General features: G+C 41.0%; 1 protein-coding gene across 8 annotated transcripts in view; it reads right to left on the reverse strand.

Annotated features, from left to right (window-relative positions):
- Window positions 1–9054: 9054 nt before the first annotated feature.
- The window catches only part of Znf23 (zinc finger protein 23), a 13285-nt gene continuing 4885 nt past the window's right edge, over window positions 9055–17454 (reverse strand). For 3 of the 8 annotated variants that reach the window (XM_048792360.1, XM_048792361.1, XM_048792359.1), the window contains exons 3-5: window positions 15425–15551; window positions 14810–14857; window positions 9055–11287 (exon numbers count right to left, since the gene is read on the reverse strand). In XM_048792360.1, coding sequence (XP_048648317.1) covers window positions 9567–11287; window positions 14810–14857; window positions 15425–15551 — 1896 coding nt within the window. In that variant the 3' untranslated portion in view covers window positions 9055–9566. Of the gene's footprint in view, window positions 11288–14809; window positions 14858–15424; window positions 15602–17454 lie in introns of all 8 variants that reach the window. The other 5 variants (XM_048792363.1, XM_048792362.1, XM_015496108.2 and 2 more) reach the window with 4 other exon arrangements.

The raw sequence follows: 17454 nt of genomic DNA on the forward strand, positions 1-17454 counted from the left end.
TTCAGACTGCCCCTCCCTATACTCACCTGTATGAGCATGCTGTGGAGAAGACCCCAGGAGGCACGTGACCAGAAGCAGCATCTTCAGGTGAGTCATGGTTCCAGAAGCCCAGGAGAGGCCCTCAGTGCTGGTGAGAAGTGATCTCTTTAGGTCCACCTCCTCCTACCTCCCCCACTCCCTCCTGGTCCTGCACACAATGGAGAATCTGGGTGATTCTATAGGAGTCCAATCTTTAAATGATCTTGGATTTCCAGAGAATGAACACTCAACTGGGGACAGAAGCGGATATATGTCCCAAGCCAGGAGGGAGGGGGCTCTTGATGACAACAATGACACATGGCTCCTTCAAGGGGGATGTTTCTCAACTTCTCTATTATCCAAAATGTCTATCTTGAACTGGGCTGCATCTCAGAGGCTGGGGAGCTCCCACTGAGCTTGGTGCTGAGCCATGAGAAGGTGGGGGATGGGCAAGCAGGGCAGGGTAGAAGAGAGGGTCTCGACCAAGTACCATGGACAAGCCTCAGTGCTAGGGATTCAAAATTGGTAGAGACTGCTGAACATGGGTACATGGGCATGTCTTGGGAGGGTCCACAACTTCATCTGAGTTGGAAACCAGAATGGTTAAGAACTGATTATATGTCCTCTGAGCTAGCTGCTAAACACAGATCGCCAGAGCCAATGGAATTTAGTCTCTATCTTGTCTACATTGCTGAGGGGCATCATGGGCTGTGTGTGGACTATATTGCACATCACAACCTAGTGAATAGGAGAATCTGGTGTCTGGGAACTTCCAGTGGACACTTGCTCTGGTTGACTGCCCAGATACATCGTGAGCCCTAGTCAAGCTCTGCCTGGTCTCACACAGCAGGGGAGATGGGATGACCTGCTGTAGCCACACAGCCCCTCTGTGATGGATGTGACCTGCCAAGATGCTAATTAACCTGCTGACTGAAAAATATCATGAAGCAAGACTCCCCCCGTAACCTGTCCCTGCCTTGGGTATACTCCGATGTTGCCCCACGGGAGCCATTTCCTGTTGTCTAGCCCCAGCTCCTATGTGGACTGGATCCATCAGGTGCTCCATCTTTTAAACCTAATTCTGACTTTGTCTTTTGTTCTTCACTAATTATTCTAAACTTTAATTTCTTAGGTGGCTTACACCATCCTTGGCAGGAAGAAGAACCCCCTAACAAAGGACTGGCTGCCTCCCCATAATAAATGTTCTGTTTCATAGACCAGGAAGCCATAGAACAGGAGGACATTGTGCCCAAGGTCACAGAACACAAAGAAAGGATTGGTGGTAAAAGGACACTGTGCTTCCAACACAGCCAACACACCTGGTCAGTGTCCGCACTCAGCTGGACCCCGATCAGTTTCCACAAGCTCCATATGGAGTCCTTCCCACCCCTAGACACAGCATCACTGCATACAGGTCATCCCGCCAGCCACCAGAGAAATGACCCACTGACTACTTAGGTCTTTCATGGGGCCTCAGGAAGACCAAGGAAGATGGATGCCCTCTCAGTGTCCGCTCTCAGACAGCTCAGACACCCAAGAACTATGGAAGTGAGAGAGCAAGGAGGGCTGAGGTGAGAGCACGCAGGAGAGGGAAATTTGGGGAAGAGGGAGGAAGAACAGAGAGGGATGGAGAGAGCAGGCCAAGATGCCCTGGGAGGAAGAGGGGGTGGCACCGTGAGGCGCCACTGGCATTGGGAGGCCCTGTGGCACTCTCAAGATGAGACTACGAGGCAAGAGAAGGTACGGCACCTGCCCAGTGCCACCCACGAAGCCTCTTGGGCCCCAGAACCTGGGTCTGTTTGCTATCTGAGTCCAAGCCCTTGCGCCAGAGTACCCTTCTCAGTGAAGTGGGAGTGATGGCCCTCTCAGACCTATGTCATGGGGGGCATGACACGCCAGTGGGGGGGATGGGAAAAGCTCTGCTGTCCTCTCCTGCAGGCCTTGACTATATAGAACCCAGGAGGCCAGGGCTGCATCAGTGCCTCTCCGAGGGTCCCCTGTGCACACACCAAGCCCACCTGCTTATGTGGCACCACACTTCCTCCTCTGCTACCTGGCAGCCCACCCCTGGGCCCTGATGCTCTGCTGTGTAGGTGTGCAGCCTGCCCATCTGGCCTGGTCTTTCCTCAGGGCAAGATCTTGTCAGGTCTCAGAGATTTCCCTTATGGAGTCTAGTTGGTTGTTCTGGAAGGCCTGGCCAGGACTATGGGTGTGGCATAAATGACTTAGGTCCTCCCTTGGATCTGCCTCATATCTGCAGGTCTATGCTTCTCTTGGGGTCACATCACCTGCCAAAGCCTCCCAACTCTGTCCTCACTTGTCCCCACAGGGACCCAGACTCTCTGAGCAGGAGGGGAGGCAGGTAAGAAAGGAACAAGAGAGGAAAGGAGGAAGGGACAGAGGAGTGGGAAGGGGAGTGGCAGGGGAGTGCGGAGAAGGCAGAGGCCAAAGGAGAGGAGGAAAGGAATCAGGAGTGGGGACACGGCAGGCTGCTTCTGCTGGAGGTGTCTGCTCAGATTCCCACAGCCAGTATGTGTGCAGGGCCTGCATGGGTACCTGTACGGGTAAGTGTGTGTCTGATTGCTGGTCGTGTTCGGGACCGGGGATCTGGCTGGCCCTTGCCCCACCTGGGGGTTGTGCAAGTGTGTGAGGGTAGTCTGCACAGTTTGGGAACCAGACTCTGTGTTCAGGTGTGTTGGGAGCGTCCTGTGTGGCAAACCAGTGTTGCACCTTCTGAACTGGCAGGACCTCCACTCTCCTTCAGAGGAGCAGCCCATGGGTTCCTTATCTGTCAGGTCAGAGGAGGCCAAGCTCTTCTGGGAGGGAGTGCTGGTGCCCTTGGTACCCTTGCTCTGGGTCAAGGAGAAGGAAGCTTGTGCCTGGATGGAAAGCAAAAATCACTGTATGTGAAATAAAAATGCTTTTTAAGCTACATAAACCCACACAAGTGCATTCTAACCATGTGGGCTGGAGTACGTGCAAGAAGGATGACCCTTGGTAGGAGCAGAGAGCTTCAGGACACTGATGACAGGACTCTCCAGGACTCCTGCCCACCCATCAAGTCCTTGCCTCACAGTGTATCTGGGGGCCCAGAGTGGGGATCATATGTGGAGTCACTGACCTACTCCCTGCAGCAGTGGCTGCTGCGGTCCCTGATCGTGCCAACTCTCAGCTGCTGTCAGGCTTGTGTCCAGGCTGCAGCACCTGGCTTGGTCTTTCTTCAGGGTGAGATCTTGTCCCAAAAGGCCCTCAACCCCATTTAAATAGGCCACTAGAGACTCCTCTCTCCAAGCCATGAGACATGCCCATGCAAATTCTAATAGAGATAGAGCATGAATTTCTCTGGAAAGACCCACATTACAATAAAAGAACCCTTGTTAGGGCTGCCCTGTCTGTCCCACTTCCTTTTCTGCAAAGGAGATTCCATGGTGTCATACCACACTTGTCAACATGTGTATTTTCCCACCACTCTTAACAAAGATGTGGTCTGAGAGTCATCTGTCACCTGACCTGTCAAATCTGCATCCTATGACTCTATTGACCTTTCAGCTCTTCACACTACATAATGTAATCTTTACAAAATGAGTTTTCTTTTGCCTTGTATGTTAGTTGATTTTCTGGAACAAATACATGAGATGAAAAGCTTAAAAAGCAGAAAGGTTTAGGGGCTGGGGTTGTGGCTCAGCGGTAGAACACTCGCCTAGCATGTGCAAGATGCTGGGTTCACTCCTCAGCACCACATAAAAATAAATAAAAGTATTGTGTCCAACTACAACTAAAAATATTATTTTAAAAAAAGTGGAAAGGTTTATTTTGGCTCCATTTCGGAAGTGTCAGCCCATGATGGATTGGCCCTGATGCTTTGGGGCTATGCAGCATGACACAACATGACGGAAATACATAGTGGTGGAAGCTGCTCACCTCATTAATAGCAGTTAGCCAAAGAGAGAATAAAAGAAAGAGACTGGAGTCCCACAATCCCTTGGAAGGACATGGCTCCAATGACCTAGGCTCCCACAAGGCCCCACCTCTGAAGGATTTGTATCACCTTCCAATAGATGAGGACCAAGCCTCACATGAGCCTTTTGGGAGACATTCCAGATCTAAACTATAGCATATTGTAAGCAAGGACTTTTAGAACAAATTTCTCATAAAAAATTGACCAGGGGCTGGGGATGTGGCTCAAGCGGTAGCGCGCTCGCCTGGCATGCACACGGCACTGGGTTCGATCCTCAGCACCACATAAAAATAAAATAAAGATGTTGTGTCCACCGAAAACTAAAAAATAAATATTAAAAATTCTCTCTTAAAAAAAATTGACCAGGTAATATAACTTTGGTGTGTGGCTTTCTCCAGTCTTCTTCTCCCTGAGGAACTGCACCTGAGTTTCCAAAACCTGCTGTTACAGTCTACTCCAGCTCAACAGAGGTCAGAGCTGCACTTCTCTCTTCTTAGTTAAAATTCTTAAATAATTCTTTTCCTTCAATAGTCTTTTTAAAATTTCATGTAAAGTTTCATAAGATTTCTAAGATTTCTGAATTTTGTTGTCATCTTTATTTTCTTTTTCCCTTGGGTCCAAATTAAGGATTAATCTTATAGCAAATGAGGTGAAAGTAAAAGGAAAGACAAAGATATTCCATGGAAACCATAACCAAAAGGGAGCTGAGGTGGCTATATTAATAACAGTCAAATCAGACTTCAGGTCAAAAATTGTTACAAGAGAAAGATAAAGACCTTACATATTGATAAAAGGCTTGATTCATCAAGAAAGCATAGCAGATTACTAAGGCATGAATGTTTTCTGTTCCCTCAAAATTCACATGTTGAAGCCTTATCACCAGTGTGCTGATCTTAGGAGGAAGGGCCTATCAGAGGTGATTTTTTAGGCTCTGCGCATACAAATGGGATTAATTCTCTTTTAGAAGAGAGTCCAGAATGCTGCTTTGTCTCTTAGTCCATCATGTGAGACAATAAAAACCATCTATGAATCAAGAAACCAGCCTGCATTGGACACTGAATCTTCCAGCACCTTATTCTTGGACTTACCAGCACCCAGAACAGTGATAGATATTTTTGTTTATAAGCTACTACATTTATGGCATTTTGTTATAGTACCCTGAATGGACTACATCAAATATTAGACCTCCAAAATACATGGGGCAAAAATTGACAGAATTTAAAAGATCGGACAATTGTTCTACAATAGTAGAAGACCTCAATACCCCCACCTTCAATATGGATAGAACCAGAAAAAAAGATCAATAAGGAAAAAGAGGATTTGGACATTACAGACTAACTGGAATTAACAAGCATATACAGAAAATTCCACCCAAAACAGCAGTGTACTCCCTGAATACATACAAAACATTCTCTAGGATAATCCAATGCACAAAAACTAATGATATCCTATATGCTAGTAACAAACAATATAAAAAGGTATTTAATAAAACAATTCTATAATAGCATTGAAAAGAAAAAATACTTAGGAATAAATTCAACTAAAGAGGTATACAACTTATAAACTGAAAATTACAAAGCAAATCCTGAAAGATTAAAGAAGACCTACATAAATAGAGATATCCTGTGTTCTTGGATTAGAAGACTTAATATTGTTAAGATGGCAATACTTGGGGCTGTGGCTGTGGCTGAGTGGCAGAGTGATTGCCTAGCATGTGTGAGGCACTGGGTTCGATCCTTAGCATCACATACACATACAAAAATAAGCACATAAAGGCATTCTGACCATCTACAACTACAAAAAAAAAATGTTTAAAAAGAAGCCAATACTTCCCAAATCAATACATAGAGTTCATGTAATTTTTTTCAAAATTCCAAGGGCCTTTTTGCAAAGAGAGAAAAGCTAATCCTAAAATTTATACGGAATTGCATTGCAAGAGACCCTGTATAAGCGTTTGATATCCGAAATTTAGGAAGAACTTAAACCTAACAAACAAGAGACAAGCAAACCAATATAAAAACTTGCAAACAACTTCAGTAGAATTTCTCTAAAGATACACAAGTGGGCAACAAAGTACACAAAAAGCTCCTCAACATCTTTCATCATTAGTAAAATGCAAATAAATTAAAACTAGAATGAGATAACAACTTATGCCCACTGGGATGGCTATGAGAAAAAACATATTAGAAAATAACAAGTGTTAGTGAGATTATGAAGAAATTGGAACTTTCATAAACACTTAAGGAAATATAAAATGTTGCAGTGTCACCAAGCATACAGGCCCTGGGTTCAATTCCCAATACTAAAACCAAACAAAAATAAAACACACATTTATTCAACATATGTATATCAACTGATGTATGGATAAACAAAGATGTAATCTATCCATCAATGGAATATCAATACACAGTATTAACATATACTATAATATGAATGAACCTAGAAAAAAAAATTACACTAAGTATGAGAATCCAAGTAACATATCGTATGCTCCCATTAATATGAAATATCCAGAATGGGAAAGTCCATAAAGACAGAGAGCAGATTAGTGGTTGCCAAGGTTTGGGATGTGGGGGAAAAAAGAGTGACTGTTTCATAAGTATGGGATTTCCTTTTGGGGTGGTAAAAGAGTTCAAGACCTAGGTAGTGATGATGGTTGCACAACATTGAGTATATTAAATGTCACTGAATTGTACACCTTAAAAAGGTCAAAAGGATCACTTTTATGTGCATTTTATCACAATTTTTACTTTTTTCACCTTTTAAATTTTTGAGTGAATGGGATTTGGTGTTACATATTTGTACATGCCCAAAATATCACAATATAATTTGGTCAATATCATTCCCCAGTATTTCCCCTTCCCCTAGCTCCTTTCCTCTGTTCTACTGATCTCCCGGGCCTTTGTCCTTTTTCCTCTCTAGCTTCCACCTATGACAGAAAACATACATCCCTTGACCTTCCAAGTTTGGTTTGTTTTGCTTAATATAATATTTACAAGCTCCATCCATTTTCCTGCAAATGATATAACTAAAAATCAAGAGCAATAACAAAAAAAATCATGTAAACCAAGTCATTTGACTTTTGCCTGTGGCATAATAAGAAATACATTTTGATATTTTTTCCCCATTTCTGGCATAAGAGCTCCTAAAACCATTGGAATTTCCTGGTTTGTGTGAAAGAAGAATCTTGTTATTCATAATGAGCTCTCTTCAATCACACCTGAGTTTATGTTAATAAAGTGACCTTAGTGGCCCCCTAGTAGCTTCAAGACTGGTTGCCAGAGGAATCAACCATAGGCTTAAAAGGATAGGGACTTTCAGCCCCACCCTCTGACCTGTGGGAAGGAGAGACTGAATTATTCACCAGTGGCCAAGTATCTAGTTAATCATAGGCACATAATGAAATCTCCATAAAAACCCCAAATGAGTTGTTTCTGGAATGGAGAATGTGTTCATGTGCCAGTAGTGGTATACCCCAACCTATGAGGACAAAAGCTCCCACACCTGAGACCCCTATAGACCTTGCCCTAAGTACCTCATCATCTGGCTGTTCACGATACCCTTTATGATGTCCTTTATAACAACTGGAAATTGTCAAGTGTTTCCCTCAGTTCTGTGAGCTGTAGTAGGAACATGAGCAAAGGATCATGGGAACCCTCAATTTGTAGTCAAGTCAGTCAGAAGTGGGGTAACTTGGGGACCCCCTTCATAAGATGGGTACCTAAAGTAAGAACAGTCTAAGGCTTTATTCCAGGCAGTGTCAAAATTGATTTACATTGTAGAACACCCAGTTGGTGTCCACAGGGAACTGAATTGCCTAGTGTGGAAACCCACACACTGGGCATCAGATTTATTACACAAAACCACCATCTAGAAATGGACTTTTGATAAGTGTGTTCGAGGATTCTGGAACATTAAATTCTGAGAGATATCAAGATTTCAGATTTTTGAAAATTCTATTTCCTTTTTTGAAAATTCATCATTTGGCATTCTCTCATCTGCTTTCCTGCCCAGCCACAACTTGTCATAGCTGAGGAGAGGGTGATCTCCCAGGTAGGGCAGCCCTTTTCAGTTTTCCACCCTCCTCACTACTCATTGTTACTGAGTATCTTCACTCTTTATCTCACCCTTGTAGGTAAGGAACTTTGCCTACAGAACTTTTGAGGAGTTGGCAGTCTCACTGACCAGCAATTGCTTATCCTCATGTAGCCACGGAGGACACCCAAACATGAATATCTGAAGAAACAGAAATACTTCCAGTTTAAGTATCTAAATAATTGTTCTGCATTGTTTTGCATGGGGCGGGGGGAGTTCTCTTGTCCTTGCATCTTGCTTGAGTTTTTCCTAGTTGGGCCTCTTACTCTTCAGCTTCCTGAAAGCTTGAGTATTCTTTTAATTGCTTAGAAATTTTTAAAGGGGTGGGAGATTATCTTCAAAAGAATATCTTTGGACTTCCAAGATTTTCATGGAGTCAGAGACCTTAAAATGCACTAATAAGAATGGGAATCCAAGGCAGACACCTTCCTTCGGGACCTCAAGAACCATGTTTGTAGAGAAGTACCTGTAACAGAAGTAACAGGAACCCTTTAATATGATTTTGCTGAATAACAACTTGTTGCTTTTTATTTCTATTAAGGGCATCTATAGTAAACCTCATTTTTGAGGGCTGCAGGATATTTGAGACATGTGTGTGTGTGTGCATGCGCGCATATGATAAGCAAATACTGATCTCTCCTTAGAGTACTACTGACAAAACAGCTTTTCTTGCTTTAATAGTCATTTTTATGTTTTTAAAAGCTGCCTGCTAATGTCATTTGCAGGTTTTTATTGTTACTTATCTTTCAATTGTAAAACTTCCCTATATATTAGATATTACACTTTCTTATCACAAATTTTACAAATGTATTTCTACATTTTGTGTTTTATCTTTTAGCCTTATTTGGGATTATTTAAAACAAAAATGTACAGAAAACTTTAATTCTGAATGATCAATTTATCAATATTTTCCTTATTGCTGGCTTTTAGCTTTCATTTGAAGCTTTGAAATGCTGCCTCTATTTCATAAAAATATTCATTCGTTTTCCTTTCTAAAGGAAATTTTTATTGTTTTTCCTCTTTACAAAAGTAATGCATGCTTGTTGCCAAAAATTAAACAGAAATTAATTAATTTAGGTACAGTGAACATCTTTAAAAAATGGGTTTTCCTATGCAAGAACAAGGCTTCTCTTCTCCACTTATTCAAGTTTCTTCTGGTGGCCCTCAGTGGATAATTATAATTTTCTCCATACAGGTCCTACAAAATAATTATTTATACCTAGAAAATCACTTTTCTTGATGTTGCTAGGAGTGAGATATTTTCTTTAATCATGTTTCCTGATTGGCTGTCAACACAAAACAATGTTATACATTTTTTTAGATATTACTTTTTAACTGACTATACACTCCTGATTAAAAACTGAATAAAACAGGAGATGTTTCCATGAGAAGACTGCTATATTCATTTCTTTTTCAGGGTATTTCCCCAGGGTGAATCTGATGATACATAATCCATTTCAATATTAGTCTTCAGTTTTCTACATCATTCTCACTATTAGGATTTTCCTTCATTATGGACACTCTGATGTTGCCTCAGTTGGAAGCTAAATCTGAAGGCTTTCCCACACACATTACACACATAATGTTTCTTCCAAGTGTGGACAGTCTGGTGTATAATATAGTCAGAACTAAAGCTGAAGCCTTTGCCACACTCCTCACATCGGAAAGGTTTCTCCCCAGTGTGGCTTCTCTGATGCCGAATTAGATAGGCATTAACATGAAAGGCTTTTCCACATTCTTTGCATTGAAAGGGTTTCTCTCCAGTATGGATTCTCTGGTGGACAATATAGTAATAACTACAGCTGAATGATTTCTCACATTCCATACATTTAAAAGGTTTTTCCCCAGTATGTATTCGCAGATGCCTCGTTAACTTGGCATTGACACTGAAGGCTTTTCCACATTCCTTACACTGATAAGGCTTTTCTCCAGTATGGATTCGATGATGATCAAGTAGCTTTCTTTTAGAGGTAAAGCATTTCCCACATTCATTACATTCAAAGGGTTTCTCCCCAGTGTGAATTCTCTGATGCTGCACTAGTTTTGCACTAACATTGAAGGCCTTTCCACACTCATTACACTCATAGGGTTTCTCCCCAGTGTGGATTCTCAGATGCTGCCGAAGTTGGTAATTACACCTGAAGGCTTTCCCACATTCATTACATTCATAGGGCTTCTCACCAGTATGGATTCTCTGGTGCTGAATTAACCTCCCTTTGATATTAAAGGCTTTTCCACATTCATTGCACTGATAGGGTTTCTCACCTGTGTGTATTCTCTGATGCTGAATGAGTTTTGCATTATTATTGAAGGCTTTCCCACACTCTTTACACTGAAAGGGCTTCTCTCCAGTATGGACACTGTGATGCTGTCTAAGCTGGGAGCTGCACCTGAAGTTTTTCCCACACTCACTACATTCATAAGGTTTCTCTCCAGTGTGGATTCTCTGATGTTGAATTAACTTTGCATTAGCATTGAAAGCCTTCCCACAGTCATTACACTGATAAGGTTTCTCCCCGGTGTGGACTCTCTGATGTGTGATATATGCAGAACTACAGCTGAAGCCATTTCCACACTCCTGGCACTGATAGGGCTTCTCTCCTGAATGGATCCTCTGGTGCCTACTTAGATTCCCATTAACACTGAAGGCTTTCCCACACACCTTACACTGATAGGGTTTCTCTCCACTGTGGATTCTTTGGTGTGTAATATAATGTGAACTGTAGCTGAAGCATTTCCCACACTCCACACATTTGAAAGGTTTGTCCACACTAGTGTGGCTTTCTAGTTGCTGATTAAGTTGAGAGTCACACTTTAAAGTTTCCACTAATTCTTCACATTTCAAAGGTCTTTCTTCAGTATCAATTATTTCATGCTTAACAAGTTTTGTGTCAAAGCTGAAGACTTTCTCTTGTCCTATAGAACCAGGGTGTTGCTCTCCAGTGGACGTGGTATGATATTGAAATGAGTTTGAACTCTGACTATAGAGATACTCCTCCATAGGACTTGTCTCATTTTTCACTGTACCATCAGTGACACTGCTGTTTTCCTCCTTCATACTTCCTGCTAAGTGGACTTCCTGTTGTTGCTCAAGCATAAAGGCTTCTGAAAAATCTGTTTCCTGGGAAGAGTCCTTGTGAAGTTCAAATGATGTACTAACTTTTTCTTCACACATTTCTTTGGACAAATTACTGCCAGTCTGGATATCAAGATCTACTATAAAAAACAGAAAATAGAAAATTTCATACAAGAAGCATGTTAGAAAAAAAAAAAAAAAAAAACACTTGTGCTATATAAAGGATCATAGTAATCAGAGGGATTTTTTTAAATCACCAGATTAAGTCAAAGAACTTAAGGTTCATTCATAAGCTGAAATACCATATAACTAAGAGTTAAATAAATCCATATATGCTGACATGAAAAGTCTAGGTATACTGCTGAATGAATAAATAAGTCCAGAAACAGTACACAGAGGTGATTCCACTCATGTAAAGAAAAAAAAATGCATGCCTATTCCTAGAACACTACTTCTGGAAGAATACACAAGAAACTGAGCAAACTGGTATAGGAAATTTAGTAGACTTTCTTTTTCTACTTTATATAATTTCTGTACTGATTTGAGCATGTACCAATATTATGAATTTTAAAGTAATAATTATAAAAGATCACTAGTCATGCTCTGCCTAAGAAAAAGCCATTATCATTAACATGAATGTTAAAACTGACAACACTGAAAAAACTGTAGGTCTTGTCCACCATATCAGCATTTTCCCCATCATACTATGCTTTTGTATACTCTTCAATCTTAGTCATCTCCATGACACCGAGTTCCTTATTAATAAAAGAAGAAAATGCTTGGGAAAGAAAAGAAATCCAGCAATATGTGGTAATACTGGCAATGACACATCACGGCAAAAGGAAGTAAAAGGGAAAGAATTTTCTTTCCTCAGAACTTAAATTCTAGGCTTTTCAAAATTCCTTCTTTAACTTCTTTTTCCTCCACTTCAGAAAAGCCCTTATTTGATCCACTTCTTCCCATCCCTCCAGAATACTACTGTATTAGCCTTGCCTTTTCCTTCCACCTTTTCCCCTAATCCTAAAATTGATCATTTCCTAAAATTCTTTTATAATTTCAATAATCTTTAGAGCTACTGAATTCTGCATTTGTTCCCAAACTTCTCAAAACGTTGGTCCAAAAAGAATGCCTCTATTTTTTTCATCTTCCATACCTGTTGAACCACATGGAATATGCCCCTTAATAAACCCAAATAAGCTGGATTTCCTAGAAAGCATTTTCAAAAATAACACTGGTCTTTTCCGAATTAAAAAATAATTCCCATCTGATGCTACAGAATGTTCTCCCCCGACCTTCAATTCATATGCTAAAACCATAACCTTCAATAAACTTGTATTAGAAGGTGAGGCCTTTGGCAAAATCCTCAAGAATGGGATTAGCATGCTTTTCAAAGAGATCCTAGAAAGCTCTCTTCCCTTCCACCATGTGAGGATACAGTGAGAAGATAGTTGCCTTAATAGGAAACAGGCCCTTGCCAGGCACAGAATCTGCCTGCACCTTGATCTTAAACTTCCAGCCTCCAGAAATGTAAAAGTAAATTTCTGTTGTTTATAAATCACCCCATCTATGGTATTCTGTTACAGTAGTTCAAACTGATTGAGACAGCTATAATATCAGTAACTTATAAAGAAGGAAATTCAAATTACCTGAAATGTGGCCACCTAAAAATAACTACTGCTAATTTGAAGCATCTCTTTCCCTAACCATTTTCATTTTCTTCTAAAAAGAAATACATACTATATCAAAACTGAATATTTTTTTCTTCTTTTATTCATGATGATCATTTTCCAATGTCTAGATAGACTGCAAAAATAGGTTTCTGAAATTGCTAAATACTCTTCTCACCTCCAGAGGTACCTCAATTTAACCATTCTCCTTACACTGAAAATTGAAACCACCCCAATATATTATTACTATATAAATGTGTGGTAAACTTTTATACATACACATGTTTGCCTATAACTTTGATTATTTTATTAGGGTACAGTCAGGTTACCAAGTATAAACTTTTATTCTAGAAAGACTACTAATTCATAATGGATTCACTTAAGGAGTCTCTTCCTGTTTTGATGCACTTTTATCAACACTTAATATAATTGCTCTCACTGATGATATAGGTTCTCTGATAGGTGAAATCTCATTATGATGATCATGATTGGTTTTTTTGTGTGTATGATGCTAGGGATCAAATCCGGGGCCTTGCACATACTAGGAAAGCATTCTATCATTGAGTTAAATTCCCAACTCATCTATCATTATTTTAAGTAGTATTTCTCTGGCTTCTGCTGAGGGTGGACTTTCACACAGATTAACATTTAAACTTTGTATGTGGATCAACCACTTTTATTCTTTGCCAATATTTCCACACTTGGCACCCTTCCGTTTTCCAATTCTATGGTGTGGCAGATGTCAATATCTATTCTCCACTTCATTTTTTATAGCATATTTTCCATATTTTTAAAGTAGGAATATACCCGTTTTTTAAAAAAACTACATTTTCAACCTCTTTTTGTAGAATGGACATTTATACAGTTTCAGTATAAGAGATTTAAGTGGAAGGTACTGGATGGGGATTGTGAAAAAGATTTTTAAAAGAGGGTCAACTCTGCTGACATGGGCCTTGTGCCTCCTTCTCCTTCCCTTAGAGCTCCTGCCTAGAACCCATTTTATTCCTCACCTTAATTAACCTACACAAATAGGTGAGGCATGAGATTAATGTTAAATCATGTTAATCCTCAGTTAAATCATGATGGGCTGATTAGAGACAAGATTTCAGAACCATTTGTTGTTTATAGAATCAGATCCAAACACCTTTGATTAAGGACCTCAAAATACGAATGAAAATGCAAACTCTTGACTCCATCCCAAGACTGACTCCCTGAAAATATGCATATTTGTAAGACACCTGAAGTGTTTCAGCCACATATCAACATTTGAAAAGGAACCTCTTTACTTCTGTTATGTATAGTTCTCTCCCCCAAAGCCCCAAAATAAAAATATTTAATTAAACACACACTATACTAGGTACTTGATGTCTTAACACATTTAATCCTCAACCCACAAGACTAGCAATCCTACCTCCTTTTATTATTATGTTTTCAGAGATGAGATCAGTGAATCTTAGAGATCTCAAATAAATGGACTTCTCAAAGTCACACTACTAGGAAATAGTACAATGAGGAGGGGACCTTGGGGAAGCCTACTCTAAGCCCACTATGCTTTTTAGCAGCTTCTGCCTTTGTGTGTGAAAAATCTGTTAATTTTATATCCACCACATTAAGTGGAAAATACTTAATGGCAAGGACTCTCAAAATTAATTAATTTTGTCCGAGAAAGATGGGATTCCAAAATTAGGACTGAAAAGAAAACAAGGCACTTGAAAAAATATCCGTTGTTAGAATTAGGGAAATTTATGAAAACAGAATAGGCCTAGCTCTATAAATCATCAAAATTTATATCCAAGACCCTGGATTCAATCCTCAGCACTAAAATAAAATAAGAAAAAACAAAAAATAAAAACTATTTAAACTTTACTCTGTAGGGCTGGCCAATAAATGTGGCATGTTTATATGTTGCTGGGCAACATGTGCCTCCTTTATCAGTGCAGAGGCCCTGGCCTGTTCTACTTCCAGTGGCCAGTGGAGAAGGGCCCACCAACTTACCTCCTCCTTCCAGTCGTGAGATCACAGCAGGTTTGAGAAGTGAAAATCCTGGTTTGGAAGAAGGAAATAGGAGTGACATAAATTATTTCCCATACATAAGTTCCTAAACCTCTTCTCACATTGCCTCTGCAATGAGGAAGACAGAACTCTGGGAATGGTGAGGGCAGAGGAGGGGAGGGGAGGGGGATAAGAATGGCCAGAACTTTGGAAGGGATGTGGGAAGACTTGGGAAAGGCCCAGACTATTGGGATTACCACTTTTTGACCTTGGACTGAAATATTCAGAGCACAGAAATCCTTAAAAAGATTCAAAATAAGTAAGATGAGGGAAATCCTGAAGATGCCACCATGGAACAGGAAGTAACTATTTTTTTGCTGTGTCCAAAACACAATTTCCATAGGGTGAATCAAAGTGTATACAAAACCTAAAAATCCTATGTTGGTCTAAAGAGAGCTTGAGGTTTGCTCTTCCCAGCAATCCCCAGGAGACTAGAAATAGCCCGGAGGTACCCACTCAGTAAAAGAGTACCAGGTGCTCCACCTGCAACCTGTCAGGGACAAGGGAGCCAGGAATCCCCAAATGGCAGAGTTTGAATCCAAGGGAGAGAGGCCTTACCCAGGGAGGCCACATTCCCATAATTCTCCAGCATCACATCCCTGTACAGGGCCCTCTGCGCAGGGGACAGGCCATCCCATTCCGTCTGGGTGAAGTACACAGCCACATCCTCAAAGGTCACCGACTTCTGAAACAACAGGTTCCTGCTGCCCTAGGGCCAACTGCATGGCTCAGGCCCTAAGTGAGGGGCAGAGGGCAGTATAAAGGTCTGCGGAGGGAGCTTGTTAAGAATACACTATTAATAACAAGGAAGATTTGAGAAAAAGCACCAGGAAAGTAAACCATGGACTATCCATCTACTCTCACAGCACAGAAACCTTATGCCATTTTTTTATGCTTATAAAAGATAACATAAGCTAGGCTAAAAGAAAATGTTTCCCATAAACAAATTCCCCCAAAACAACTCTGCTCTTTTAGAATAGTTTTGGCTTCCATCTCATCTGCCAGGTACTCCTATCACAGACCCCCTAACCAGGGACTCTGTGACATTTTCTCTGGCACTGCCAGCAGGGAGGCTCAGTGCTGCCTGGGCCAGTGGTTTCACTGGCATTTTCTGGTACCCTCTCCCTTTCAAGTTCCATCCTTTCCAACTTCTATCTAAAATTCAGTGTTTCTCCAAAAATGTTCGGGAAAGAAGGAAGACCACCATTCCTGTTTGCCAGCTGCTCTGCCACCCTTCTGGTCTCTATTTTTGCCACTAAGCTATGTGGTCAGCACAAGCTGCTGCTAGGGCTGATGTAACTCCCAAGTCCCTTCTAAGCAGCTGCAGTCCCCCGTTGGCTCTCCCTCCTCCTACTTCAGCTTTCTGTTATAACCTTGAGGACTTGATATCTACCTCCCAACTCCTCTCTGCTCGGATTTGTCTTCTTGATCCTAAGGACCTCCATCTACCAACAATTCTAGTCCAATTTCTAAGTGTGTCTGTGAGTCCTGTATGTGTGACCTCAAATAGGTCAAGTAACTTCTCTGCACAAAATTAAAGGCCCTCCTAGGGGCTGGGGTTGTGGCTCAGTGGTAGAGCGCATGCCTGGCAAATGCGAGGCCCTGGGTTCAATCCTCAGCCCCACATAAAAATAAATAAATAAAATAATGGTGTTGTGTCCAACTACAACTAAAAAAATAAAAATAAAAAAATAAAAAGAGCCCTCCTATATGATACCACCACCCTTTCCCCAAGCAAGTTGGCAGCTCCTCCTGAACTCATTCTTAATGTCAGCACCATCCACAAAGGAAATGTCAGGTAGAAACATGGGGTTGTTCTTGACTCTTCCTCTTCTCTATTCATTTTCCAATCCTTTGACTTTCTACATCCTAAAGACTTTTAGGTCTCTAGCAGTACTATTTAAACAACTCCTCTTAAACAACTTTCCTTGATAAAGCCCATATCTCCTGGGCCATATCTCCAGGAATTTGTTCTGGAATGGTCACCTTGCTTTTGAATCTCCTCTGAAAATTATTTCATACATGGCTGTCACATATCTGATTAAGTTAACATGACTGGTTCCACAGCTATCATGTGGCTGGACAGTTTCAAATCACACAATAATTCTGTGACCTAGGGCACATCACTCCCCTTTGCCTCCATGTCTTTTTGGTAGAATGAATACAACACAGCACCGAGCACAGGGTGTTTTGTCCAACTACAACTAAAAAAAATTAAAAAAAAAAACAAAAAACACCCTGTCCAAATGGTCCATGCAAGGGGCACCATTTGGATCTTGCAACATAGTAAGCCTCAAATATGTTACTGGGACTATGGAATTCTAGAGTCTACAGAAGTCCATGGATAAGCTTCAGGAGATCTGCAAAGTCCCTGAAAAGTGTTTAGACATTTGGTTTGCAAGCTTGTTCGTTCGTTCATTCATTCATTTAGCAGGGAGAAGGTCAAGAACTCTTTTCAATGGATGGCATTAGAGCAGATTATGCTAAGTGAAGCTAGCCAATCCCTAAAAAACAAATGCCAAATGTCTTCTTTGATATAAGGAGAGTAACTAAGAACAGAGTAGGGTCGAAGAACATGAGAAGAAGAT

Source organism: Marmota marmota, unplaced genomic scaffold, assembly GCF_001458135.2.
Source record: "Marmota marmota marmota unplaced genomic scaffold, marMar, whole genome shotgun sequence".
NCBI classification, from domain to species: Eukaryota; Metazoa; Chordata; class Mammalia; order Rodentia; family Sciuridae; genus Marmota; species Marmota marmota.